Below are 26,840 nucleotides of genomic sequence, written 5' to 3'. Positions count from 1 at the left end.
AGCGTGGACCCTCATTTATAAACACAACTTCTCACCACACATATAACTCACCTGGAACAACAGAGATATTTTATTTCTTTTATTATCACTTTTCCTGGAAACTTGGGTCCAAAATGGGATCCTATTGGTGGCTCAGCTGGTTAATAAAGAGGGAGTACGACTTACTTACAATGAATCCCTTACACTATATAATTTCCCGTAAGTGTTTGGGAATTCTCAATGGTGCTTGGTGCCATACCCTCAGGTACTTTAATGTTATATAAAAACACTGACAGTTCAATATCTACCTCAGTCACTCTCCCTGATCCAGCTGAGTCAGCAGTGGGAAAAATCTGCTTTTCACAGGAACTTGGTAACAGCAATAAGAGAATACGTAGTTTATTCCAAGAAGATATCGTGTCTCTCCCATATATATAATATCTTACTGGAACCAACATGTTCCAGATATCACCTGGAAGACAGTCAGGATGAGCCCATAAATATCTAATTGTAAACAAGGTGAAGGAAATCTCATATAAAATTCTTCATAAATGTTACCCAGCCAGTCACTATATGGTAACATTTAAAAGAGACATAAATACTAATTGAACTTTCTGTGGGCATCATCCAGAAACTGTAGCACATCTTTTTTGGTACTGTTCCTCTACACAGAGATTCTGGAAGAATTTAGCAGTTTTGTTATTGTCCATATTTTAAGGGAGTTTTCTTAATGATGGGAAAATGTTTTTATTCTGTTTCTTTAAGTTCACCAGGAAGAATGATAAATGTTTTTTATAATACATTTCTTAATACGTTTAGCTAAATGTTCTATCCATAAATGTAAGTTTATTAATAAAACACCATATTTCTGCTTTTTTATAAGGATATGGAATTGTACATACAATCAATATCAGACTCAACCAACAAAAAGGAGCAATATTTATATATGTTGATTTTTGCACGTACTCATATAATTATTTTTTTTACCCCTGGTTTTGTATGTTCATGTTCTGTTCTTTCTTAAACTTCATGTGTTTGTATGTTGTATACTTATTGTGTTTCAATAAAGTTCAGTAAAAAAGTACGTTCTAAATGAAGCTTCAGACGTCACTAATCACGTGACTCTGGCCAAACGAATCAAGCCTCGACACAGTGCTTCTGAAGCAGTTAATCTTTTTGACACACGCACCGGAGCGTCAGCTTCAAGCGGACCATCGCTACCTCTCACATCTAAAGGTAAGTGTCAAGGTAACTTTGAACTGAGTTCAGTCAATCTCGAGTTTTTCGAAGTTTTCTGAATGAAGTTTTCTGTTGCTCTCTGTGAGAGGAGACCGTTAAAGGCGAGGCTCTCCAGAGTGTAGCAAAACAGGAAACAGCTGCTGGGTGTGTAAGTGTGCAAACGAATAGATTAGAAGTGCAAGTGAGCCACGAGTAAAGAAAGGTCAAGTTTCGTGAGTTGTTTTTCTCAACACTGATCACGCGCTCAACACTCTACACATACTTGCATCACACGCGCGCTCTCGAGCATCCGTATTGTACAATTCTGGGCGTCACGTGAGTTGCAGGCGTTACCATATAACGGAAATCTCCATTGTTCTGTAGCTGAAGGCTTTTCAGTGAGTTTTTTGGACATCCTGATAATAATGAATTACAGTCGTTCAGCCTGGAAGTAATAAATGCATGAACTAGTTTTTCAGCGTCACTCTGAGACAGGATATTTCTAATTTTAGAGATGTTGCGCAAATGGAAGAACGCAGTCTTGCATATTTGTTTAATATGTGCATTGAAGGACATGTCCTGGTCAAAAATGACTCCAAGGTTCCTCACAGCGTTACTGGAGGCCAAGGTAATGCCATCCAGAGTAAGAATCTGGTTAGATACCATATTTCTAAGCTTTTCAGGGCCGAGTACAATAACCTCAGTTTTATCTGAATTAAGAAGCAGAAAGTTAGCGGCCATCCAGGTCTTTATGTCTTTAAGACATTCCTGCAGTTAATCGACCTCTGTTGGGGGTAGCGTTCAGATAGCTGCTCTGCTCTATGTTGGTACAGGGCATTGAAGATGATAACAGTGGGTGGATTATATTCTTAAACTTAGTTACAGCGCTTTCAGAAAGACATCTACTTTGATAAAGTCTACTCTCCACCGCTGTCTAATCAATTATTGTAAATGTAAATGTTATCAGGAAATGATCAGACAGGAGAGGGTTTTCAGGAAACACTGTTAAATGTTCAGTTTCTATGCCATATGTTTAAACAAGATCTAGAGTGTGATTAAAGTGGTGGGTGGCTTCTTTTACATTTTGAGAGAAGCCAATTGAGTCTAATAACAGATTAAATGCCATGCTGAGGCTGTAATTTTTAGCATCTACATGGATGTTAAAATCACCCACAATAATTATTTTTATCTGAGCTCAGAACTAAATTAGATGTAAAGTCTGAGAAGTCAGACAAACTCTGTGTAAGGCCCAGGTGGACGATAGATGATAACAAGTAAGACTGGTTTTACAGCTGGGGTGGACAATGTTAAGCATCAGGCTTTCAAATGAATTAAAAGTCTGTCTTGGTCTTTCATTAATTAATAGGCTAGTGTGAAAAATTGCTGCCACACCGCCCCCTCGGCCTGTGCTTCGAGATTTCTGGTAGTTAGAATGACTCGGGGGTGTTGATTTATTTAAACTAACATAATCATCCTGCTGCAACCAGGTTTCTGTAAGGCAGAGTAAATCAATTTGTTGATCAATTATTAAGTCATGTACTAACAGAGACTTGGAGGAGAGAGACCTAATATTTAATAATCCACATTTCACTGTTTTACTCTTTGGTTCAGAGGTGGATACTGTATTGTTCTTTCTTTGTGATTGTTTATGTTTAAGTTGTTTGTTGCTGGTTTTTAGTTTGTTTTTGTCTTTTTGGAAGCTGACACAGTCTCTATGGAGATGGGTTTTTGGGGGGGTAGCAGGAGGAGAGAAGTTGCAGGGAGGCGTGTAAGACTGCAACTCTGCTTCCTGGTCCCAACTCTGGATAGTCATATTTTGGGGGGTTTAATAAATTTGTCCATATTTCTAGAAATGAGAGCTGCTCCATCCAAAGTGGGATGGATGCCGTCTCTCCTAACAAGATCAGGTTTCCTCCAGAAGGTTTGCCAATTATCTATGAAGCCCACATCATTTCTGGGACACCACTCAGACAGCCAGCAATTTAAGGAGAACATGTGGCTAAACATGTCACTCCTGGTCTGATTGGGGAGGGGACCAGAGAAAACTACAGAGTCCGACATTGTTTTGGCAAAGTTGCACACCGATTCAATATTGATTTTAGTGACCTCCGATTGGTGTAACCGGGTGTCATTACTGCTGATGTGAATTATGATCTTACTGAATTTATGTTTACCCTTAGCCAGCAGTTTTAAATTTCCTTCAATGTCGCCTGCTCTGGCCCCTGGAAGACAATTGACTATGGTTGCTGGTGTCTCTAGCTTCACATGTCTGAGAACAGAATCACCAATTACCAGAGTTCAACCCCCGGCGGGTGTGTCGCCGAGTGGGGAAAAACGGTTAGACACATGAACGGGTTGGTGGTGTACCTGGAGCTTCTGTTTAGGACTATGCTTCCTCCTCACCGTCACCCAGCCGCCCTCTTTCCCCAGCTGCTTGGGGTCTGCCGGGGAACAGCTAGCGGGGCCTACGCTATCTTCGGCTGCACCAGCTACAGGGGCCTGGCTAGCTATGGGTGAATGAAGGGTGCGAAGCCTCCTGAGTCTCCAATTCAGTAATCCTGGCCTCCAGCGCTGCAAATATGCTACATTTGTTACAGATATCATTACTGCTAAAGGAGGCCGAGGAGTAACTAAACATCTGACACAATGAGCAAGAAAGTGCAGGAGGGACAGGTGAAGTAGCCATGGTGCTAACGAGTCGGCTACGAGCTAAGCTAGCGAAACAGTACAGAGAAAGTGAGTGAATACTTTGGCTATAAATTAGGTAGTGAGTACACAGAAAGTGTGCTTCGGATGAAGCACGTGAAGATTATACTATGAAAAAGAATGTATTTAAAAGTTGTTAATTAAATTGCTAAGCAAATAAGCTACTCAGAAACACCACTGTGTTTGAGCAGGAACAGGAAGTGATACTCTACCGCAGAGCGAGCGAACACCAAGTGACAGCGCCACCAAGAGTCGTATCGTTGGAAATCGGTGTGTCGGCCCACTGGGCATTTGATTCTAATAACAGGCCTCAGTCTCTCCTGCTACTGGTCTGCCATACTGCTAATTTTGGTATCGGTGCTCAAACCTTTTGTGTCTGTTTGCCCACTTGGGGAAGCAAAATTCTTTTGTTTTTTGTTGTCAGATGAACATATGAGACACTTTGACTCTTCAGTGCAGTGTGGAGCCTAACAAAGATCTGCTTTGTGTCCCAGCTGATCAGCAGGAGGAGAAGAGTCTGACGGAGCAGCAGAGGAACATTTTCAGCTACTTGGACTCAGCTCAGCCACTACAGAGAAAACAATGAGCTCAACACAGAAGGTGACAGACAGAGCAGGGCAATATGACCAAAAATATTTATCACGATATACATTTGAAAATTTGCGATAACAATATAACTGACGATATAATTGATGCAAGACAAAATACTTTACAACTCCACAACTTTATTAGTGCAAAAAAAAACCCCATCAATGTATTTGCACTTAAACAAGTATGGGCTCAAAATGTGGTCATAAATATTTTGTACTTGTAAAAAAGATTTGTGTGTGCGTAAAAAAGATTTGTGTGTGCGTAAAAAAGATTTGTGTGTGCGTAAAAAAGATTTGTGTGTGCGTAAAAAAGATTTGTGTGTGCGTAAAAAAGATTTGTGTGCGGACTTAGAAAAAAAACCCCTGCAAGTTACAAGTGCGGATTTTGACCCTATTTTTCTTCCTTTCATCTGATTGGTCAATGTCATGTCAATCACAAATGTAACAATCAGATGAAAGGAAGAAAAATAGGGTCAAAATCCGCACTTGTAACTTGCAGGGGTTTTTTTTCTAAGTCTGCACACAAATCTTTTTTACGCACACACAAATCTTTTTTACGCACACACAAATCTTTTTTACGCACACACAAATTCTTTTTTACAAGTACAAAATATTTATGACCACATTTTGAGCCCATAAACAAGCAGCTGTTTTTTATGTGTATTAAAATTATATAAAAATTTAACAATGCAAATGTCAGCCAATTTCCACTGGAAATTCCTTTTGGTTAAACTGTCAGCAAGCAATTTGCATTTGCACTGTTAAATTTTTATATAACTTTAATGCACATAAAAAACAGCTGCTTGTTTAAGTGAAAATACATTGATGGATTTTTTGCACTAATAAAGTTGTGGAGTTGTAAAGTATTTTGTCTAGTGTCAATTATATCGTTATCGCAAATTTCCAAATGTATATCGTGATAAATATTTTTGGTCATATCGACCTGCTCTACTTTCATGTGTTACTGTTTAGGCTTAATTTGGTTTGATGTTTGGTGCCTTTTTCTTAATGTAAAAAAACCCCTTAGGTTACAATCAGACATTTTTCTTGCATTTGATTTGATAAATTTTGATCTTTTGATTGATAAACTAAAATGTTATGGATTTTCACCAGCTGCTTTGTGCTGGAAAAAAAAGTTATTTGGACAGAAGATAGCAGAAGGTTTATTGTAATGGTTATTTCTCAGTTATGAACTGCGGTTTACCCCAAGGCAGCTGCCTCGCTCCACTTCTCTATTCAGTTTTCACTGACGATCTGCAATATGTCTTGACTTAATCTTGGGTATGCCAATGATTCCACCATGTTTTATTCAGCCAGTGACAATTCTGAATTGACCAACGTGTCACAACAAAATTTGCTGAATGTGTTTGACTGGATAAGTAAAAACAACATGATTTTAAATGTATCTAAATCCAAATCTGTTAATTAGAAGCAGATTAGTCAACAGCCCACAACTGAGTCTTTCCATAGCCAGTGTTAGAACACGTCACCCAGATGAAACTACTCGGCGTTACCATAAATCACCACCTTTCATGGTCTCAGCACATCGACGCTGGTATTAAGAAAATGGGACATGGCATAGCTATGGCTATGAAATGCTCTTTGTGTATCAGTTCTTCAATTATGAAAGATGTCATTAATACACTAGTAATGTCTCATCTGGAGTATTGTTCAATCATTTGGTCAGCAGCTAATAAGACAGATCTTAACAGACTTCAGTTAGTCCAGAATAAGGCGTCCAGATTAGTGTTAAGATGTTCATGCTATAATAATATTGATAAAATGCATAATCAACTTTCTTGGCTTCCTGTACAGACTAAAATATTCTATGGCTTACTTGTATTTAGGGCTGCTCGATTATGGCAAAAATGATAATCACGATTATTTTCACTGAAATTGAGATCTCGATTATTTGACGATATTTATTTAACCCTTGAAGACCTACCATAGAACCAAGTCCGCCAGAGCTTATATTTTTTTTTTTACATGTTGTAGTGCCATTTGTGGGAGCATTTCAAGTTGCTATACATCAATACAACTGTTATAGCCCATATTTTAATAACATGTATGCATTAAGTCCATAGTAACTACATTAATTGCAAAAAAGTGCAATAAACTACAAATAAAATTGAAAATCGTTTTTGTTTTGTTACATATATTTCTACTTGGAGAAATTTAAGAAGCTTATCCCTCAAAACTTTAAATACAAAAAAGTTGCAAAAAATAGTTTACAACAGGAAATTTATTTTGAGTGTCTTCATAGTTTTATTTTGGAGATACAGCAATTTTTATATACTGCAGGAAAAACAAAAACAATCCTATGATGCAAATGGACTACTTGCACTAACACTTCCGCGTTCTATGTAGTCCTGCCCCAGTGCTTCCGGTGCGGTTAAACCATGGCGACGTTCTACACTCGCTGCCTACAAGAGCTCCCAAAATTGAACATCACCGATGTTCATCGGATTTGCAGAGTGACGACTACCCCCGCCAGCAAATTAGATAAAGGATTTAAGTTATATGCTGCATCATATATACACAACTACGAAGGTAAGAAAACGTAAATTAACCGACAAAGAAACGCTAGCTAACGTCAAATGCAAACACTACGTTACTCCGCTATGTCCTTCATTTGATGTCAGTTCTCTACATTACATGTTTTCTTAAACGGTGTTTTATGTCGTCCTAAACTATAGTTGAGGTTTTCTTAACTAATGTCACTTTTGTAGTTAGACACTGTTATAATGGCGTTAGGTAGTTGGCTAACTATGGAGGTAGTTAACTACCTAATGCTACTCTTGCTAAGTGTAAAATATATATGTTTAAGACATGCTGAAATGAGTAATACAGAAATAATGCTAATGGTACTTGTATCTTTATTCAGTGTCCAATAAAGACAGGTTGTCAGGGGAGGTCGGTGTGAGAGCCCTGTGCTACAGGTCAATGAGGAAGAGTGAGGCACCACACAGACTAAGTGTAGGCAGGAAGCTGTGCAAAGTTGTTAATCCCCGTTCAGTGGGGTTCAGTTCATTTAAGCATTAGTTAAGTTCATTCCTAAAGGCCCATCAACTTGAATGTTTTCCTTGTCTCCCTGCTTTATCACTCCTAATTTGACTAGTCAGATAGTTAAATCAACGTGTGTTTGGGTGATCAGAAACATTTGACAACAAGTTAATACTGCAAATATACACAATCTAAGTTATTACAGTTATCAAGCATGGTTAAGTTGTTTTAATAGGAAGAGAAGGAAACACTAAGCATTCAGGAGGGTGCGTAACCATAACACTGAACTATGTTCCTGTTCGGCTCTTCCATGAAGATGTTACATTTTTAATTTTCGTTCTTTCTTCTTAGATTAAGCTTCTGGATTCATCGCCGGTGATACTGACACATAGCCAGTGCTCCTGTGTGGCAGGCGCTGTTATGTGCAATCACACAGTGGCACTGCTCTTCCAAACAGCACACTACTCACAACTCAGAGTGCCGGTTGTCCCCCCTGTGCATAGCTGCACGGAATCTGAACAGCAATGGCACAAGCCACGGACAGTGGTAATTTAAATGAGGTTAAAGTTTTTGAATTAGTCCATGTTTACATATGAACAGCAACACCATCCATAGTAAATGTGTCTTCTGTTAGGGTGTGAAGCCAGGACCCATCAACTCCATGGTCTTCACTAAGCCGGTACCAAATAGGATGGCCCAGACTGGAGTACGGTAATTACATTTGTAAAATTTGGTTTCACGTGTTACAAATGTATGTTGCTATTTTTTTCATACATACATGTGTCAGAATAGGTATTAATTTACATACAACATTACACTTTCTGAAGACGGCTAACTCAGTCATGTACATATACATCCCAGTCTCTAACTTATGCACCACTGTTTTACACCTTTTAGTTTTTAGTTTAGTTGTTGTTCAGTATAATAACCTTCTCCTTTACATTATTGTCATTGATGTTTTCTTTAGGAGTGGCTTCTACAGAGGCATGGTGGGTCCGTTACCAGATCCCTGCTTGTTCAGAATAACGGAGGCATATGCAAAATTTAATATTGAGGACAGGCCACTTGTGACCACAATGAACATGAGACCTGACAAGCCCCTTGTGGAAAGTGCCTTTGGGCTGGTGCAGGAGGGCAGTGTTCTGTCATATCAGCAGCCGGTTTTGACAACCCGGTACATCACACTACACCGCGATGCACCACCAACACCGCACTTGCCTCTGGAGGGGTATGACATCTTGCCATCAGATTGTGTGTTTGTGTGCTCAGAAGAAGAGCTTCTGCATCTGAAAAGCTTGTCTGTAACTCTGGAAATGGCTCACAAAATAGAGGAAGCTACACGTGAGCAAAGCTCTTCGTCTGAGTGGCATCAGCTCCGCAGGCCCAGAGTGACTGCCTCTAGGTTTCGGGAGGTGTGTCACGTCAGAGGCCAGAGCTCGGCCGAGTCACTAGCAGAGCGTATATTGAAGGGAACAAGGCAGACAGCAGACATCATCATCATCATCATCATCATCATCGTTTATTTGTATAGCACTTTAAGAACACACCAGGCAGACCAAAGTGCTGAACAACACAGATCAAAACAACAACCAACCAAATTAAAAATACCATAAAATCATTACAAACAATAAAATAAATAAGAAGGTGTCAGTTTCCTACAGAGTTAAAAGCCAGGGAATAAAAATAGGTTTTCAATCTGGACTTAAAGACCTGCACTGATGACGCTTGTCTAATTTGGAGGGGAAGGTTATTCCAGAGCATCGGAGCCGCAATTGAAAAGGCACGGTCTCCTCTGCATTTCAGCCGCGACTTAGGGACCGACAGCAGCAGCTGCTCAGCTGAACGGAGCGAGCGAGGAGGAACATGTGACTTCAGCAAGTCAGTTAAGTACACAGGAGCCAGACCATTTAAAGATTTAAAAACCAATAAAAGGACCTTAAAACGAACCCTAAAATCAATGGGAAGCCAATGCAAGGAAGCCAGAACCGGAGTGATGTGATCGAATTTCCTACTACCGGTTAAAAATCGCGCTGCCGCGTTTTGCACTAACTGCAGGCGTGACAAGGTGCCCGACCCGACCCCTATTAAAAGGGAATTACAATAGTCCAGACGTGAGGTGATAAAAGCATGAATAAGAGTTTCCAAATTGGGTTTGGAAAGGAAAGGCTTAACCTTCGACAGGCGTCTGAGGTGATGGAATGAGGAGAGGAACTGAGATGGAGCCTGCAATAGCAGCAGAGTATAGTAGGCTAATGAATGTTAACTACTCACCCTGTGGTCTGGTCATTCACCCCATTGCTTGCTGCATCTCCTGATGGTGTTGTTTTTGACCCCAATGAATACCCCCAGTTTGGCTTCGTCGAATTCAAATGTCCCAATGTACAAAACTTTATTGACTGCAAATATGTGCAGATGGAATGTGGTACCCCTAAACTAAAAAAGAGCCACGCATATTACTGGCAAGTGCAAGGACAACTGCTCATCAGTGGGATGCAGTGGTGTGACTTTGTTGTGTGGGCACAAGAGGACTACCTAGTGCAAAGAATATACATGGATACAGATGTGCACAATGCAATCAGAGAAAAGGCAGACTATTTCTTTTTTTACATATATATGCCAAGATACCTGTGTTTGAAAAAATGAACAGTGAAAACATAGCAAAAAGAAAAACAGATCCTTCAGGCTGGCTGGAACAAAATAACTGATGTTTTATTTTCAATATATTTCATGAATTCTTTTGTTGTTACATGTTACTTTTATGTGACATCAATAAACTGTTATTTAAGCAATGGCATCAATTTAATTTTTAAAAACACACATTAAAACGTTGAATTTGTGCAGAACTTATTTACATGGTAAGTATTTAAAACTCCATGCCTAGCATACTGATATACATTTAGACAATAACACAACTGAACTGTAGAAAATGACAAATGGTATTTTTGATGTTCCAAAAGCTCAATGTCACTTATGATTTTAAAACGATTTAGTGATTTACTTTATAATTTTGATAAACAGTTTTGTTGAATCTGAATAGTAATATAGTAATATAATTAAACAGTATTATTAACATTAAACATTTGCAATGAATTTGAATTATCAATAACTGAAACTCAACTATCAGCACTCAAGTACCAGTTCTGTAATCAAGTATTGTCAGCTGAGAAGGAAGAAATGCAACTGTAGTGGCCTCAGCTGCAGGTCATTTTCCATAAGTTACTGGCACTGGTGTCTTGGGAAAAATCCATCTTGTCTCACTTAACCCATTTTTTAACTAATGCTGTGTTCTGGTAATTTGACAGCATACATGCCACTGCAAACAGTTGGTTGATATTATAAACATGTGACATGGTAATGATGCTATCAAAAAGTTTGTTCTGTTTGATCCTCCTAATGACTCGCTCCACATGTACCCTGAGTCTGGCTATGGCCTGCGTCTCCTTAACCTGGTATGCTGGCATCTGCTTCTGCTTAGATAGAAAAGGTGGGCAGTACACTTTGCATTTACAACAATCAGTGATTAGGAAGCCCTTATCTACCATCACTGCCATGTCTTCAGTCAACTTCTCAGCAATGCCTGATTGTTTGAATAGTTCCTTGTCACTAACCGAACCAGCATACAGATTAGAGATGAAAAGTAAATATCTATTTTGTTTTCATTAAGACTGGAAAAACTTTCGAAATTTAACTGATGGTGACCTTGGTATATTTTAAACAGTTAGCTTGAATAGAACTTAGGTGTACCTGGTATAGAATCGGATGTCAGTGTCGGAGCCAGCAAAACGCTGTAACCCAAATTCTCGCTGGACACGTAACTCCTGTATTTCCTTCCTCAGAGTCTCCACGTCTTTGGACAGGTCTTCTGCAGCTGATGCAGATATGTCCAATGCAGACGGCTCAGGGACTGAGCAGTAGTCATGATCTCTTGTAAGACTTTGCTCTTCTTGATCGTCAGGAGGAACTAGTTCAGGGCGTCGCTCCGTTCTCTCCCAAACACTACGCCGCGGTGGTTCAACTTTATAGCCATTCCACTCAAAAAGTGTTGGTACAGCACCTTTAATAAGCCTCCTTCGACCATCGAGGGTTGTTGGCTCTATGAGTTGATCACTGGCAAAGTGTCTGCAGCAGACCCTGGTGTGAGAGGTGATCGTGAAATGATCCCGGCGTATGTTTACCGGCCATTGTCTTCTCAAGTCGGAATGGGTCGGAAAGGCATGAAAACTTAGTATGCCATTAAATTTGGCTGAAGCTGATCAAAGTGGGACACAGCAATGCTCGGAGTATTTCTTCTCCTGTTTTTGAAAATGTTCTGTTTTAAATACTTTCCTTTTTATACTCATTCTGAAGCGACATTAGCATAGCTACCGATAGATAAGCAAACGTACCGGAAACGCACAAGCGGTACTATTTGGAAACGGAAATACGTCACATGCCCTAGTGCAAGTAGTCTATTTGCAAAGAAAACAGCTTGTGCATCAAAATAAACTATTTAAAGCAGTGCAATTCGAGTTTTAAGCATCCCAGCAACTATTCAGAAAAGTATAGAGTTAAACATGACTTATAAAAACATCAGTATTGGCTTTTAAGGCCTACAAGTAAAAAACTTCATTTTCCGCGAAAATGACGTCACTTCCTGTTTCGGGCAGGAAATGACGTACATGCGATAGTTCGCGTTGACGTCTTGTTCAATGTGGGAAGTGTTATGAACAGCTGATTGGATCGGCAAAGCGTGTTTCTGGAATATTATGTTTTTGTTCCTGCAAGTGCTTTTTATGCAATTTTTGCAAAGCTATATGTGGAAGGAAACCGTGACAGAGGACAAGCTGATGGCATAAGATGTAAGTACAACTCCTCCGGTTTCATATGCAAAAAAAATTATTGCGCTAGCTTACGCGGTTCAGGTTCTACAGGGATTTAAAAATAGTTACGCAAAACGGAGCGTGCTGCTCTGACCGGCTTTAAAGGGTTAACAATAACAATGTATTGAATAATGACTTTAAAAAAATAATATAAAATAGTGTGCAAATACTGATAACAGCGCAAATGTTTGCAATATAAAAAATAAATGAAAAATGTAAACATCTATGTTTAGTGAACTTTGCAGTGTTGCTCTGTGGTGCAGCTACGACACCGTAGCAAAGTTTACACACTGTCTACTTGATCCACGTCTGACTCCGCGAACCCATAATGTTTCCACACCACTGAAGTTTTATTTTTTTTACCTCTCTTTTCAACCAACGGCAGTCACTCTTCTTTCCAAATAAGCTCTGCTTAACTTTCCGAGCTTCCCTCGGTCCTCTTAATTGTTGTGACGTCTGTTCGAAATGCAGAGAAGTGCGCTCGATTTGCCACACGGAGCAGCGCGAGAGTAAAGCACGAGGGAGGTGCTAATAATCGGCTCAGTCATTTTTAATGATCGCTGAAAGCCCAGATCGTAATTGTGATTAAAATGCGATTAATTGAGCAGCCCTACTTGTATTTATAAAGAAAGCAATTCTGTTAAACACACCACATTTATTTCTGCTCAGCTGCAGTATCCAGATGAAATACATAATCATATTACACAGTTTTCAACAAACTGCAATTTAGTAAATGCTCGAGTTAAAAGTAACTTTTAGAGCAACGTTTAAGTGGAATAAATTGCCTTATAACATTAGAGAATTATTCAAACTATTCAGAACTTCAATGAACACTTAACTATGGAAGCCCGTTTCCGCCACTAAAAAAAAAAAAAAAAAAAAGGATCCATAACTCAAAATTTCGAGTTAATTTCTCGAAATTTCGACATATTAACTTGAAATTTCGACATACACTCAACAAAAATATAAACGCAACACCTTTGTTACTGCTCCCATTCCCCATGGGATGGACGTAGAGACCTAAAATTCATTCCAGATACACAATATAACCATCCCTCCCAAACAGTGGTCACAAATCAGTCCAAATGTGTGGTAGTGGGCACATCTGCTATATTGAGATAATCCATCCCACCTCACAGGTGTGCCACATCAGGATGCTGATCTGACATCATGAGTAGTGCACAGGTGTACCTCAGACTGCCCACAACAAAAGGCCACCCTGGAATGTGCAGTTTTTTGCGCTATTGGGGGTCTGGGGACCCAGAACCGGTCAGTATCTGGTGTGACCACCATTTGCCTCATGCAGTGCAACACATCGTCGCATGGAGTCTATCAGATTGTCAATTGTGGCCTGTGGAATGTTGGTCCACTCCACTTCAATGGCTGTGCGAGGTTGTTGGATATTCGTGGGAACTGGTACACGCTGTTGTATACGCCGGTCAAGCACATCCCGAACATGCTCAATGGGTGACATGTCCGGTGAGTATGCTGGCCATGCAAGAACTGGGACATTCTCAGCTGCCATCTGCCCTGAACAATGTGAACCATGATTCATCCGTGAAGCGCACACCTCTCCAACGTGCCAGACGCCATCGAATGTGACCATTTGCCCACACAAGTCTGTTACGGCGACGAGCTGGAGTCAGGTCAAGACCCCGATGAGGACGACGGGCATGCAGTTGAGCGTCCCTGAGACGGTTTCTGACAGTTTGTGCAGAAATTGTTTGGTTGTGCAAACCAATTGTTCCAGCAGCTGTCTGGGTGGCTGGTCTCAGACGATCTTGGAGGTGAACCTGCTGGATGTGGAGGTCCTGGGCTGGTGTGGTTACATGAGGTCTGCGGTTGTGAGGCCGGTTGGATGTGCTGCCATATTCTCTGAAACGCCTGTGGAGACGGCTTATGGTTGAGAAATGAACATTCAATGCACGGGCGAAAGATCTGGTTGACATTCCTGCTGTCAGCATGCCAATTGCATGCTCCCTCATTGCTTGTGGCATCTGTGGCATTTTGCTGTGAGACAAAACTGCACATTCCAGGGTGGCCTTTTGTTGTGGGCAGTCTGAGGTACACCTGTGCACTACTCATGATGTCAGATCAGCATCCTGATGTGGCACACCTGTGAGGTGGGATGGATTATCTCAATATAGCAGATGTGCCCACTACCACACATTTGGACTGATTTGTGACCACTGTTTGGGAGGGATGGTTATATTGTGTATCTGGAATGAATTTTAGGTCTCTACGTCCATCCCATGGGGAATGGGAGCAGTAACAAAGGTGTTGCATTTATATTTTTGTTGAGTGTATTAACCCGAAATTTCGATTTATTAACTCGAAATTTCGAGTTAGCGCTGCCAATCAGTAATTTCCTCGTCATTTCCTCATTACCCGGAAGCTGAAGCCCTCAGCTACAAATGCTACAGCTAAGCTACCGGTATTACATCCAGTCGTGAATGCACAGATTGCTGAGTGTTTTCAGCCTGGCTTCACAAATGATGAAATCCCTGTGTTATTAGCTGAATCACATGGTGTTACTATCAGCAAACGTACTCGCGAAAGCGCCAATTTGTTGGGATCCGTTTTTGAGCTTTTAGTTGTTGTAAATATTGTAAGAGATGATTTGTTTTTGAAATTTGTGTAATGTGCCTGAATGTTATTGATATTATTATTATTGTTATTATTGATTGCTTATATTTTAACAATTGTGAAACTTCACTGTGGATGTAAGAGCCAAATCATGTTGATATTTTGAATCCACTTTATTGTATAATATTTTATGTGATAGTATTTGACGGAAGATGAGCAACATCTGTTGTGGAAGCTAATGGGGTTCTTTTTGAATAAACAAAAATACGATTTAATATCACTGAATAATTATGTATAAATCTATAAAAATTAAAGAAATATGTAATAGGAAACGCACACATTTTTATATTATAAAATAATATAAAAGTGTGTGTGCATGTGCGCGTGCAATCAGCAGGAATGGGCATGATTTTAGTGTTTGAACAGTCATGAATTATTTTTAACAGCAGGTTGGATGTAATGTGTTAGAACTACCAGCAGGTGGGGATAAGAGACCTTTAAGGTGTTTGGTGCCACACTCCACCTTCAGGTTTAAAACTAGTGTTAATGGAGGGAGTTTGAAGGTTGAGTTTGTTCCACGACTGCATTTCACTCACTGCCTCTGTTTGTATCTCTGTCACTGCAGGACCAACATGGAGCGAGAAGTCAGCGCTCTCAGGAGGCCGACAAACCTCACAGAAGAAAGGGAGAGAAAAAACACACCTGTGACGAGTGTGGGAAGGATTTTACTTTGAAGGCTAATCTAAAACAGCATCAGGTCATCCACACTGGAGAGAGACCGTTCAGCTGTGACTTGTGTGGAAAGTCTTTTTCCTGGAAGGATTCCCTAAAACAACACCAACTCATCCACAGTGGAGTTAAAGCGTACAGCTGTGATCAGTGTGGCAGAGCTTTTACTCACAGTAGGAGCTTACAGAAGCATCTAGTTACCCACTCTGGAATTAAGGCATACAGCTGTGACATCTGTGGAAAAACTTTCAGCCGGCAAGAGCACAGAAATATACACCTACGCATTCACACCAGACATGATGTGTACTGCTGTGAACAGTGTGGCAAAGAGTTTACAACAGATGCACAGTTAAAACAACACATGTTTACCCACACTGAGGAGAGACCTTATAAATGTGACCTGTGTGAGAAGACTTTTAAATCTCCACATGACCTGAGACGACACCAACAGATCCACACCAGAAAGAGACTCTACAAGTGCAGTTACTGTGAGGTATGTATTTATATTGTTATCTTGTCATTTTAGCCTGACTGTTTGGAACAACTCTGCTCATTAAACTGTGTTAGCATGTTAGCAATTCTACTGCATGGAAAAGCAGCTCTGAGTGATTATTCAGATTTTCATGTCAGTTGTGATTTTAGTATTACTGTAGTATTATGGTGGTAGTATTGTAGTTATTGCAGCCCAGTAAACTGAGTGTGTTAACTGAAACAGTCAAATGTAATTGGACGTCTGCAGAGATGCTCTTTATTTCAGGCGACGTTCAGGATAAAAATGTTGAAGGACTGACTTACACTGTCTTTGTGTCTTTGTTTAGAAGCAGAGCGACACAGATGGATCCAGTTCTCAACCCTGTCATCACTGTGGTGGTGGGAAAGACTTTCGTTGTGACCTTTGTGGAAAAACTTTCAGTCAGCAAGCCACCCTAAAAAGACATCAACGTAGACACACTGGAGACAAACTGAAATACTGCAAAGAATGTGGGAGAAGCTTCACCACACCAACTGAGTTAAAACAACATGAACTGATTCACAGTGGGGTTAAAAAGCACCTCTGTGATCAGTGTGGGTCATCCTTCACCACTGCAAGGGAGCTTAAAAGACACAAACGAGTCCACACAGGAGAGAAACCATACAAGTGCAGACACTGTGACAAAAGCTTCTCACAGTCAAATGGTCGTAACTATCATGAACGTACACACATGGAAGGAAACTACAGCTGTGACCAGTGTGACAAGAGCTTCAGGAATCTCAGTTCATACTCCAAACACAAACGATCCCACGTTACTAATAAACTGTTTCACTGTTACCAATGTGCCCAAACATTCACCTCATTGTCTGCTCTGTGCAAACATCAGCGTGATCACTCAGGGCTGAAATCACTCCCATCACTGGATCACAGTGAATCTGAAGAGACAGAAAGATCCTCTGGTTTCAGTGTCAGACTCAAAAAGCTTGAGATCAGGCTCCACAGAGTTCAGATAGAATCATTTAAACTTGTGTTGAACTGAACTGGTTGCTGGGCTGAACTTCTACATAATACAGATTTACATGGGATCTTATTTTCTGTCGTTTTACTGAGTCAGTTTTGTCCTTTTTTCTCTGTCCAGGGGCCCGTTCTTCGTACGTCGCTCACTACATCCAAGATCAAATGACACATCCAAGACCAAACCATCGCGCTAACCGTGAGCTCGCTAATCCGGTTCCCCGAACACACCTGCCGTTGACGATTAGTACAGCTGGACGCAGTAATGTGACATCACTGGGTGTCGTAAAAGGGGCTACGCATCGATAGTAGAAACATTGATCGGCAACCCGCTGAGTGGTCAGCGAAAATGTCGAAGGAGCGCGCTCAGTATTGTTCGGCAGCAGAGCAAGAACTCTTGATTGAGGGATTTCAGGAGTTTCAGAGTTTAATTAAAACGCAAGGGAACACTGCAAAGGCTGCAAAAGCAAGGAGAGAGGCCTGGCAGAAAGTTGCTGACAAATTAAACTCGTAGGTGATTTAATAATAATAATAATAATAATAATAGATTGGATTTATATAGCGCTTTCCAAGGCACCCAAAGCGCTTTACAATGCCACTATTCAGTCACTCTCACATTCACACACTGGTGGAAGCAGCTACGGTTGTAGCCACAGCTGCCCTGGGGCAGACTGACAGAAGCCAGGCTGCCATATCGCGCCATCGGCCCCTCTGGCCAACACCAGTAGGCGGTAGGGTAGATTTATTATATTACACTATATTATCCAATATTATATGGCATTATATTGTATTATAATATGTTATATTATATCCCCTTACACATTAGAGCCACAACAGGACCCACTAGAACATGCGAACAAATAAAAGTGAAATACAGGAGTATTCTACAGAATGGTAATATTTATCTCTTATATTGCTTTTCGTCTCTTGGAAAGAGACCCTGTAATAGTCTGTTAGTTTGTTCATAACAGCAACCAAGAAAAGGGCAGAGCAAAAAAAGACAGGTGGTGGTCCTGCACCCCCTTGTCAACAAGTTGGTTAGGTAAATAATACCCTCACGGGAATATCGATATCTCTCAATGAGCACACTGTCACGCTGAGCTGAAGGATCCTGTCTGTCCCGCAATATACGCTGGATTCTGAGGACTCTCCTTATCAATCTTGCACCTTCCTCAATGGGTTGGTCGCGTATACGGACAGGACATGGCTGCGACAGGCTTCCCAAATCCACCTTCGCTTTTATAGCCGTGGTCTCTCATCTTGATTACACGGAGTGATTTACAATTACTACTCTGAAATATGAATTACATCTGTAATAATCACATACACGTAATAGAATGTTAATAGTACATTTCCCTTTTTTAGGAAATGACCTGTATGTATCTGTGTGAAATCAATAAAAGGATCAAGTGCTGCATTATCTTTAGTTACATTGATGTTATTTATTTATGGTGAAACAGTGGTGGAATATCGCTGTTGCTTTCGTATAAATGAAGCGGACATACCTGCATGGCCGCGATCTAATCCTGTTTACATAAAGTAAGAGATAAGATAAGATAAGATAGAACTTTATTAATCCCTCGGGTGGGTTCCTCTGGGAAATTCGATTTCCAAAAAAGCACAGCACCGACAGAAGTTACAGAGTTATACACACACACACATATATAAATACAGAGACAATATAAATAAAATATACGAAGGGGATAAATAGAATAAATAGGAATAAAAATAAAAATACAAGTGAATTGCACATTTCAAGTATTGAGTCTATTGCACCGTTGACTATTTACAAAAGTATTGCACAAAAGGTATTGCACAGTGAGGTGAAGAGGCACTACAGCTTAGTTGTTCCCCCCACCTTTGTCCTCCTGTTTCCCCTCCCTCTCCCCTCCAGAGAGGAGTTAAAAAGTTTGATGGCGTGTGGGACAAAGGAGTTTTTAAGTCTGTTAGTTCTTGTCTTTGGGAGAAGCAACCTGTCACTGAACAGACTCTTCTGATTGTTTATGGCCGTGTGCTGAGGATGCCTGGCATTGTCCATAATGTCCATCAGTTTCTTTAATGTCCTTTTCTCTGCCACTGTCACCAGAGTGTCCAGCTTCATGCCGACCACAGAGCTAGCCTTCCTGATCAGTTTCTCCAGCCTGGATGAGTCCTTGCTGTGCTGCTCCCCCAGCACACCACAGCATAGAAAAGTACTCCAGCAACCACCGACTGGTAAAACATCCTCAGGAGCTTCCTGCAGATGTTAAAAGACCTCAGCCTCCTGAGGAAGTACAGTACAGTACAGTACTGCTCCCGAGCAGGTTTATGCTTACGGCTGCCCAAGGGCCCTGGCCGATGGTCGGTATCGTTGGCGGCACGACCAGGTGCTCAGAGTAGTTGCTGAAAAGATTGCCTCAGCAATCAGCACCAGCAAGCATCATCATGCTCCGAGGAAGGCAATCTCTTTTATTAAGGCTGGAGAGAAACCCCAGGTGCGCCCACATTTGACAACTGGCCTTCTCAACACAGCCTCTGATTGGCAGCTACAGGCTGACCTGGGTAAACAACTAAAGTTCCCTCAGAACATTGCAAAAACATCACTCCGGCCAGACTTGATAATTATTTCTGAGGCCTCAAAACAGCTGATCATGCTGGAACTCACAGTGCCCTGGGAAGAGCGGATTGAGGAGGCTAATGAAAGGAAACGAGGAAAGTACCAGGAACTAGTGCAAGAGTGCAGGGGAAGGGGCTGGAAGACTTTCTATGAGCCCATAGAAGTGGGTTGTAGGGGCTTTGCAGGACGATCACTCTGCAAAGTCCTAGGCCGGCTGGGCGTGGCTGGGGCAGCCAAGAAGAGGGCCATCCAGGCTGTGAGTGAAGCGGCAGAGAAAGCCACAAGGTGGCTGTGGATTAAGAGGGCTGATCCGTGGGTAGCTACTGGTACGCAAGTCGGGGCCTGATCACCCCCGGCTGGGTCGCCTGGGCGAGGGTGTATGATGTTGTGAGACCCGAAACACCTGATGACCCTAGGATACATCACTGAAGATGCGTACCAGTGCATCCAGGAGATGTGTCTTTATAGTTAAACTCTGGCTGAGCCAGTGACGCCTAGGAAGAGTCTAGGTGACAACCAAGAAAGTTTGGTGACGACTGGAGAGACAGATGACAGCTCGGAAAGACGGCTCCAGGGGCAGGGTGGGCTAGCATCCCGGTCTGCAGTTTTCGCGAGAAAGCACCCAAAAAGCTATGGAAAGCCCTAAAGAAAGATACCCCCAGGAGACCCCGAGAGGGGGGGGGGATGAGGTCTCCAATCGGATGGACTTAAGGTTAACGACTAATGCAATGGAAAGGACTACGAGTAAGACATGTATCTGCGGCAAGCTGTGCAAGAACCAGCGTGGCCTAAATGTCCATCAGGCTAGAATGAAATGTTTGGAGCGGGAGAGTGAGGTGCAACGCACAGGTCCTGAACCTGGTGAGACGCAGGAGGAGCCCGGCCAGGAGGCACCCCACAGAGCCCAGTCCCTCCATGCACAGGACTCTTCCAATCCAAGCAGTGTAGTTCCACAACAGCGGATTAAGTGGCCCCCAGCCAGCAGCCAGAGCGAGTGGCAGAAGTTTGATGAGGATGTCTCCAACATCATACAAGCTGTGGCCAAAAGAGAGAGACCCGAAACACCTGATGACCCTAGGATACATCACTGAAGATGCGTACCAGTGCATCCAGGAGATGTGTCTTTATAGAATAAAGCACCAAATCCACACTTTTAAGCTTAAATTCTTTTTAATCAATTTTAAATCATGCTTTTTATTTTTGTTTTTTAATGTCTCTGTAAAGCACTTTGAATGACCTTGTTGTTGAATTGTGCTATATAAATAAACTCGCCTTACTGAATACTATGTCACTTATTTATGTGCAAATGTTTAATAATGAAGAACATTAAAGCATTACTGTTGGCCACATGTCGGCAGAGTTATGTGACATTAGTGATGTTTGTACTGACTTGGTTTTAAAGCCTTTAAAATATTCGCTGTTCAATAGTCGACCTTAATCTTACAGAGAATGTGATGATTTTATGGATAATTAAAGTCAGTCATATATCCACAAACACAACAAGCTGAAAGTCAGTGATGCTGCTCGGTTTGCAGTCCTGAATATCACGGCACAAGCAGGATTCACTGCACTGTTAATGTTAGCTATGTTATATTGCTGCCTCTGTTCGGTGGTGTCGAGCCAAACGCACTTTAACGTGTGTTTGAACGAGCTGACGGTTGCGTGTGCCGTCGGAACTGGATTTCAGTCTAAACTGGTGTCCGTGTTGGTCCTGCAGAGAATCAGAGTTGGAAAAGTTGTTAATGTAGCAAAAAACAAAATGTAATGCATTTTGTTCATAATCTCTTTAAAGTCATGATCTTTTTTTTTATCGCTGTCACTGGAGTGGGTAAATGAGTCTGCAAAGTTAAAAAAACAGATTTACATTTATTGTTTATTACTTTTATCGTCATCATCCCATTTATACACATTTAAGAAATAACGTGTAAAATAACCTTTTGTTTGCATTTGGAGACTCGGCGTTTGAACCATCCCAGATATCTGCACCAGGGAACCAACTTCTCAAGCCGGTAAAAAGGTCAAGGACACAGTTACACGATCGCTAAACTAACCTGTTTTTGAATAAAAGAAAACCATATAAGCATGATCCCTGGAATCTCGGTTTAAAAAAAGAGAAGCACTACAAATTACTTTTCTTATGTTTAGTATACAGGAGTTGCTGCTCACACTCTGAGTTGCACTAGTGTGTCTGTCAGACGCCCGCACGCGCAGTCACGCCGGACACTTCCTGACCTTATTTCCACGAGCCCTCGACTCAGCTGCAAAGTTCTTACGGGGTCAGTTTCATCAGAATTATCTGCCATCATTCAGACATAAGTTGAGCAATGGTTTAACCAATTTTTTCCATCAAGCCATGAAGGGATGCCGGAATTAAACAGAACATAGGATGTAAGTTAAGGAAATATAAGTTTGACCTTGGAGCACATCTCCTTCAGCGTTCACAATAATGGATTGCATTTCTCTCAGTCAACTGACTGTTTAGGGGGGAAAGCGGCTAATAGTTAGTGGGCTCTGTGTTTGTTGTTTTTTAATCACACTAGGAGTGAACAAAAGCAGAAAACAACCCTGTAAAGATGCAGACTGTGATAGTCTGGTTTATACCACAAATCTTACCAGCTGTAACTGAGTTTTTTGTGGTTTAAGTTATAAGTACGTGTCAAGACTTCTGTCTCGCAGCAACATTGCCGATGTGATCCTTCTTTTTTGTTCCCTATTAATGATCTACGGTAATATGTGATATTGCCCCCATAAAATAATAAGGCTTTAATGAAATCATTGTGATACAGAGATTTGGATTCTTGTGCGTGCAATGTGCATGAAGTAGATAAACAAGAAATTTAGTCAAGATTGGATGTACTTCTGTGTTTACCAACTGCTCCAAACTGACTTTATGCTTCATACGTGTCAACTCAGGGAACTCCTGTTGTGACCTCCCCTCTGTGAGCACACACGCACACACGCACGCACGCACGCACACACACACATGCACACACACACACATGCACACACACACATGCACACACAGAAAGAGAGAAACAGAGATCATTAATGCAGAGGATTGCAGCAGCTCTTGTATTTTCACTCTCTGCTGGATTTTAGATGAACAGTCACATAAATCTCGCTCCAAATTATTTGAAAAAAACATCAAAGTATCACAGTATCGTGTTTTTTTGTTAGGGTCAAACTTCTCTTTGGGTAAAAATTAAGCCAACATCCAAGTGTCAAAGGTCGGTTCCAGGATGAAGGTCAAAGGGAAAGTCCCTGGGACGCTTCCGGTTATGTTTCCATCCGGCGTAGTCATCTGACGGGTCCGTGCTATATCGCCCTTCCTGACCCGGACTGGTATAACGTTTTGTAGAAAAGTTTGATCGATTCGCATGTCTGTCTGTGCTGTGCTTTACAAACACTCTTAAAGAAAAACAAACATCAGCCAAACACACGGTTCATCCTGATTGTCAGGTGTCGGCCATCCAGATTCCAGAGGTGCTGTGAAAGGTCATAAAGTTAACACTGTGCTGTAAAAAGAAGGCTGGAGTGCACAGAAACTGGTAGAGATGCAGGTATCTGGTCGTCCTGGGTTCCACAGACTATAAGCTAAAAAGAATAAACACATTAAGTTGCTGCACATTTGTAGAATAACATTTGAGATTACTTTAAAAATATTTTTTTATTACATTAAATGTAAACAGTCAAATGGAAGTCTTTGTAAAGTTATTTCATGATATTTATATTATGAAAAGCAGAGTTTTGACAATTTAAGGTTTTTACATTTTTAGATAAAATAAACACAAAAAAACAAATAACAAGAACACAAAGCTGGCAAACCCAACCAAAACTGACCAAAATCTACTGAAAATACTCCCACATGACAGAACCTCTCCTCTGCCTCTCTGGCTCCATATCTCTCAATAGAACGATCTGTGGTTTGCTATCTCTCACCATCAGAACACTCCACAAATCCTGCGAATGACTCACTTCCTTATAAACAGTGTTGGCAAGTTATTTTGAAAAAGTAATTAATTATAGTTACTAGATACTTCTTCAAATAAGTCACTTAGTTAGTAACTGAGTTACAAGATTCTGAAAGTAATGAATTACTTGAAAAGTAACTATAGCGTTACTTTAAAAAAACGTTTAACCCTCTGGGCTCCAGGGGATAATTGGCCAATTTTAACTACTTTTGATTTTACCTCCATATTTCACCTTTACAAACGATTTACTTTGCCTTGTTTGGCATCATTCTTTTCAGCACAACCTCACATGTCTGAATTTACAGTCATGTTCTCATTTTGACATACTGTACTGACACAATTGATCTAAAATCAGACAAAAACATAAAATCCGAGTAGAAAAAGTTATATATTTTACTGTAACAACCACAAACATGTTTAATGAATCACATTTCATAATTTTACATGCAAATATTAATTGACAATTTTAAAATCATATGCAAAAGTTTTGCAAACAACAAAGTTTTTGCAGCCATTTACCTTTTACCCCTTTTTTATAACCATTTCAAACAATTTACAGAACAATCAGCTGTTCTGCATTCAATAAGATGCCACACAAATTATTTGTGCCACTCCAAATATTTCTGTCCACTATAAAGGAAAACATCACAGCCTGATACCTGCAGGTCTGACAGCAGCAGGTGTATCACTGCTGTTTCTACCTGGAGACAGCAGTCGCTACTACTAGACACTACCTTTGTTCAATAATTAGACACAATAACAGTACTTTCATTACAGCAAATATATATGGTTACAATAATAAATCTGAAAATGATAAATTACTTGACTCCTTAGAAGAAATAATGAATAACTCCTTACTAAAAGATAAAATGGTTAGAATGCAGATTAATAAATTAATGGCTCATTATGGAATAAAGCTAACACAGAGAAGTCCTTTTGTACCAATTGGGAACTTTTTAAATTTGAAGCATGCAAATTCTTGAGAAGATATGGGAGTCAAATTATTAAATCAAGGAAAGCTGAAGAGGAAGAAGTGATCAGCAAAATTGCCTCTTATTACCAGAAATCCCCAGAAGAAATCTCAGAGGAAGATAAATTAACTTTACTAGACCTTCAAAATAAATTGGACGGTTTATATCAGAATCAGAATCAGAATACTTTATTGATCCCTGGGGGAAATTATTTTTTGTTACAGTGCTCCATTTTAAACCAATATTAAAACAAGACAGACAATACGCTAATATATATCGATGCAAGGCTGAGGGTGCTTTTGTAAGATCCAGGAAGAGGTGGCTGGAGGAGGGAGAACAAAATTCTGCTTTTTCAGGCTTGAAAAATACAGATCCAAAACCAACTAAATATTAATGGCACTGTCTCTGACAATCCTAGAGAAATTTCACATTTCTGTGCCAAATTCTATACTAAACTGTACAACTCAAACTATGATGAGGATGTCTCAACACTGTTTCTCAATAATATTAAAAACCTAAAAACTATTGTTGTGGAAGATAGAAGTCTCTGTGACAGCCCTCTGACTGTGGAGGAAGTTTGTAATTCTATTTCTGCACTTAAGGCCAACAAATCTCCTGGCACAGATGGTTCAACTGCAGAGTTTTATACATCATTTTCTAATCTCCTGGCTCCGTTCTTACTGCAGGTTTTCATAGAAAGTATAGAGAATAACACCCTCCCTCCTACTCTTACTCAGGGTCTCATAACACTTATTCCAAAGCCAAACAAAGACTTACTTCTTATTGATAATTGGAGACCCGTCTGTCTGCTCAATAATGACTATGAGATTATGGTTTTAGTACTTACTAACAGAATTAAAGAGTTTTTGGATACAATTATCGATGAGACACAATCAGGCTTTATGAGAAACAGACACATTTCTAATAACATTAGACTGGTTTTGGATCTACACTCAACAAAAATATAAACGCAACACCTTTGTTACTGCTCCCATTCCCCATGGGATGGATGTAGAGACCTAAAATTCATTCCAGATACACAATATAACCATCCCTCCCAAACAGTGGTCACAAATCAGTCCAAATGTGTGGTAGTGGGCACATCTGCCATATTGAGATAATCCATCCCACCTCACAGGTGTGCCACATCAGGATGCTGATCTGACATCATGAGTAGTGCACAGGTGTACCTCAGACTGCCCACAACAAAAGGCCACCCTGGAATGTGCAGTTTTTTGCGCTATTGGGGGTCTGGGGACCCAGAACCGGTCAGTATCTGGTGTGACCACCATTTGCCTCATGCAGTGCAACACATCGTCGCATGGAGTCTATCAGATTGTCAATTGTGGCCTGTGGAATGTTGGTCCACTCCACTTCAATGGCTGTGCGAGGTTGTTGGATATTCGTGGGAACTGGTACACGCTGTCGTGAAAATTAGTAAAGACATCGACCGCATGCTCTTTAATTTTATATGGAAAAACCATAAGCAGGTCCTCTTAGCGTGGACCCTCATTTATAAACACAACTTCTCACCACACATATAACTCATCTGGAACAACAGAGATATTTTATTTCAAAACAAATCACTTTTCCTGGAAACTTGGGTCCAAAATGGGATCCTATTGGTGGCTCAGCTGGTTAATAAAGAGGGAGTACGACTTACTTACAATGAATTCCTTACACTATATAATTTCCCGTAAGTGTTTGGGAATTCTCAATGGTGCTTGGTGCCATACCCTCAGGTACTTTAATGTTATATAAAAACACTGACAGTTCAATATCTACCTCAGTCACTCTCCCTGATCCAGCTGAGTCAGCAGTGGGAAAAATCTGCTTTTCACAGGAACTTGGTAACAGCAATAAGAGAATACGTAGTTTATTCCAAGAAGATATCATGTCTCTCCCATATATATAATATCTTACTGGAACCGACATGTTCCACATATCACCTGGAAGACAGTCTGGATGATCCCATAAATATCTAATTGTAAACAAGGTGAAGGAAATCTCATATAAAATTCTTCATAAATGTTACCCAGCCAGTCACTATATGGTAACATTTAAAAGAGACTCACGTACTCATATAATAATTTTTTTTACCCCTGGTTTTGTATGTTCATGTTCTGTTCTTTCTTAAACTTCATCT

The 26,840-nt window shown here is 40.6% G+C and overlaps 1 protein-coding gene and 1 pseudogene across 2 annotated transcripts; both read left to right on the top strand.

The window, feature by feature from the left end:
- Positions 1-1,124: 1,124 nt before the first annotated feature.
- On the top strand, positions 1,125-21,101 carry LOC146567050 (uncharacterized). The gene is made up of 4 exons (XM_085286665.1): positions 1,125-1,215; positions 4,398-4,503; positions 15,567-16,163; positions 16,489-21,101. The coding sequence occupies exons 2-4, from the start codon at positions 4,486-4,488 to the stop codon at positions 17,179-17,181; spliced, it is 1,308 nt and encodes a 435-aa protein (XP_085142791.1). The 5' UTR covers positions 1,125-1,215; positions 4,398-4,485; the 3' UTR covers positions 17,182-21,101.
- On the top strand, positions 5,368-9,084 carry LOC146567051 (uncharacterized; annotated as a pseudogene). The gene is made up of 5 exons (XR_014893861.1): positions 5,368-7,043; positions 7,378-7,469; positions 7,848-8,042; positions 8,131-8,207; positions 8,464-9,084. The product of XR_014893861.1 is annotated as an uncharacterized LOC146567051 (transcript).
- Positions 21,102-26,840: the final 5,739 nt, after the last annotated feature.

Source organism: Mchenga conophoros, linkage group LG9 (genome assembly GCF_057382185.1).
Source record: "Mchenga conophoros isolate Kocher_MC1m ecotype Shallow Benthic linkage group LG9, M_conophoros_male_GT1.1, whole genome shotgun sequence".
In the NCBI taxonomy this organism is placed as follows: Eukaryota; Metazoa; Chordata; class Actinopteri; order Cichliformes; family Cichlidae; genus Mchenga; species Mchenga conophoros.
Note: the sequence above shows the minus strand (reverse complement) of the source record. Positions and strands in the feature narration are given on the sequence as shown.

What these genes read in the sequence shown, in the direction of transcription:
- LOC146567050 (XM_085286665.1), top strand. An exon ending in ACAAGTGCAGTTACTGTGAG is followed by an intron (nt 16,164 to 16,488) that starts GTATGTATTTAT and finishes GTCTTTGTTTAG; the next exon opens with AAGCAGAGCGACACAGATGG.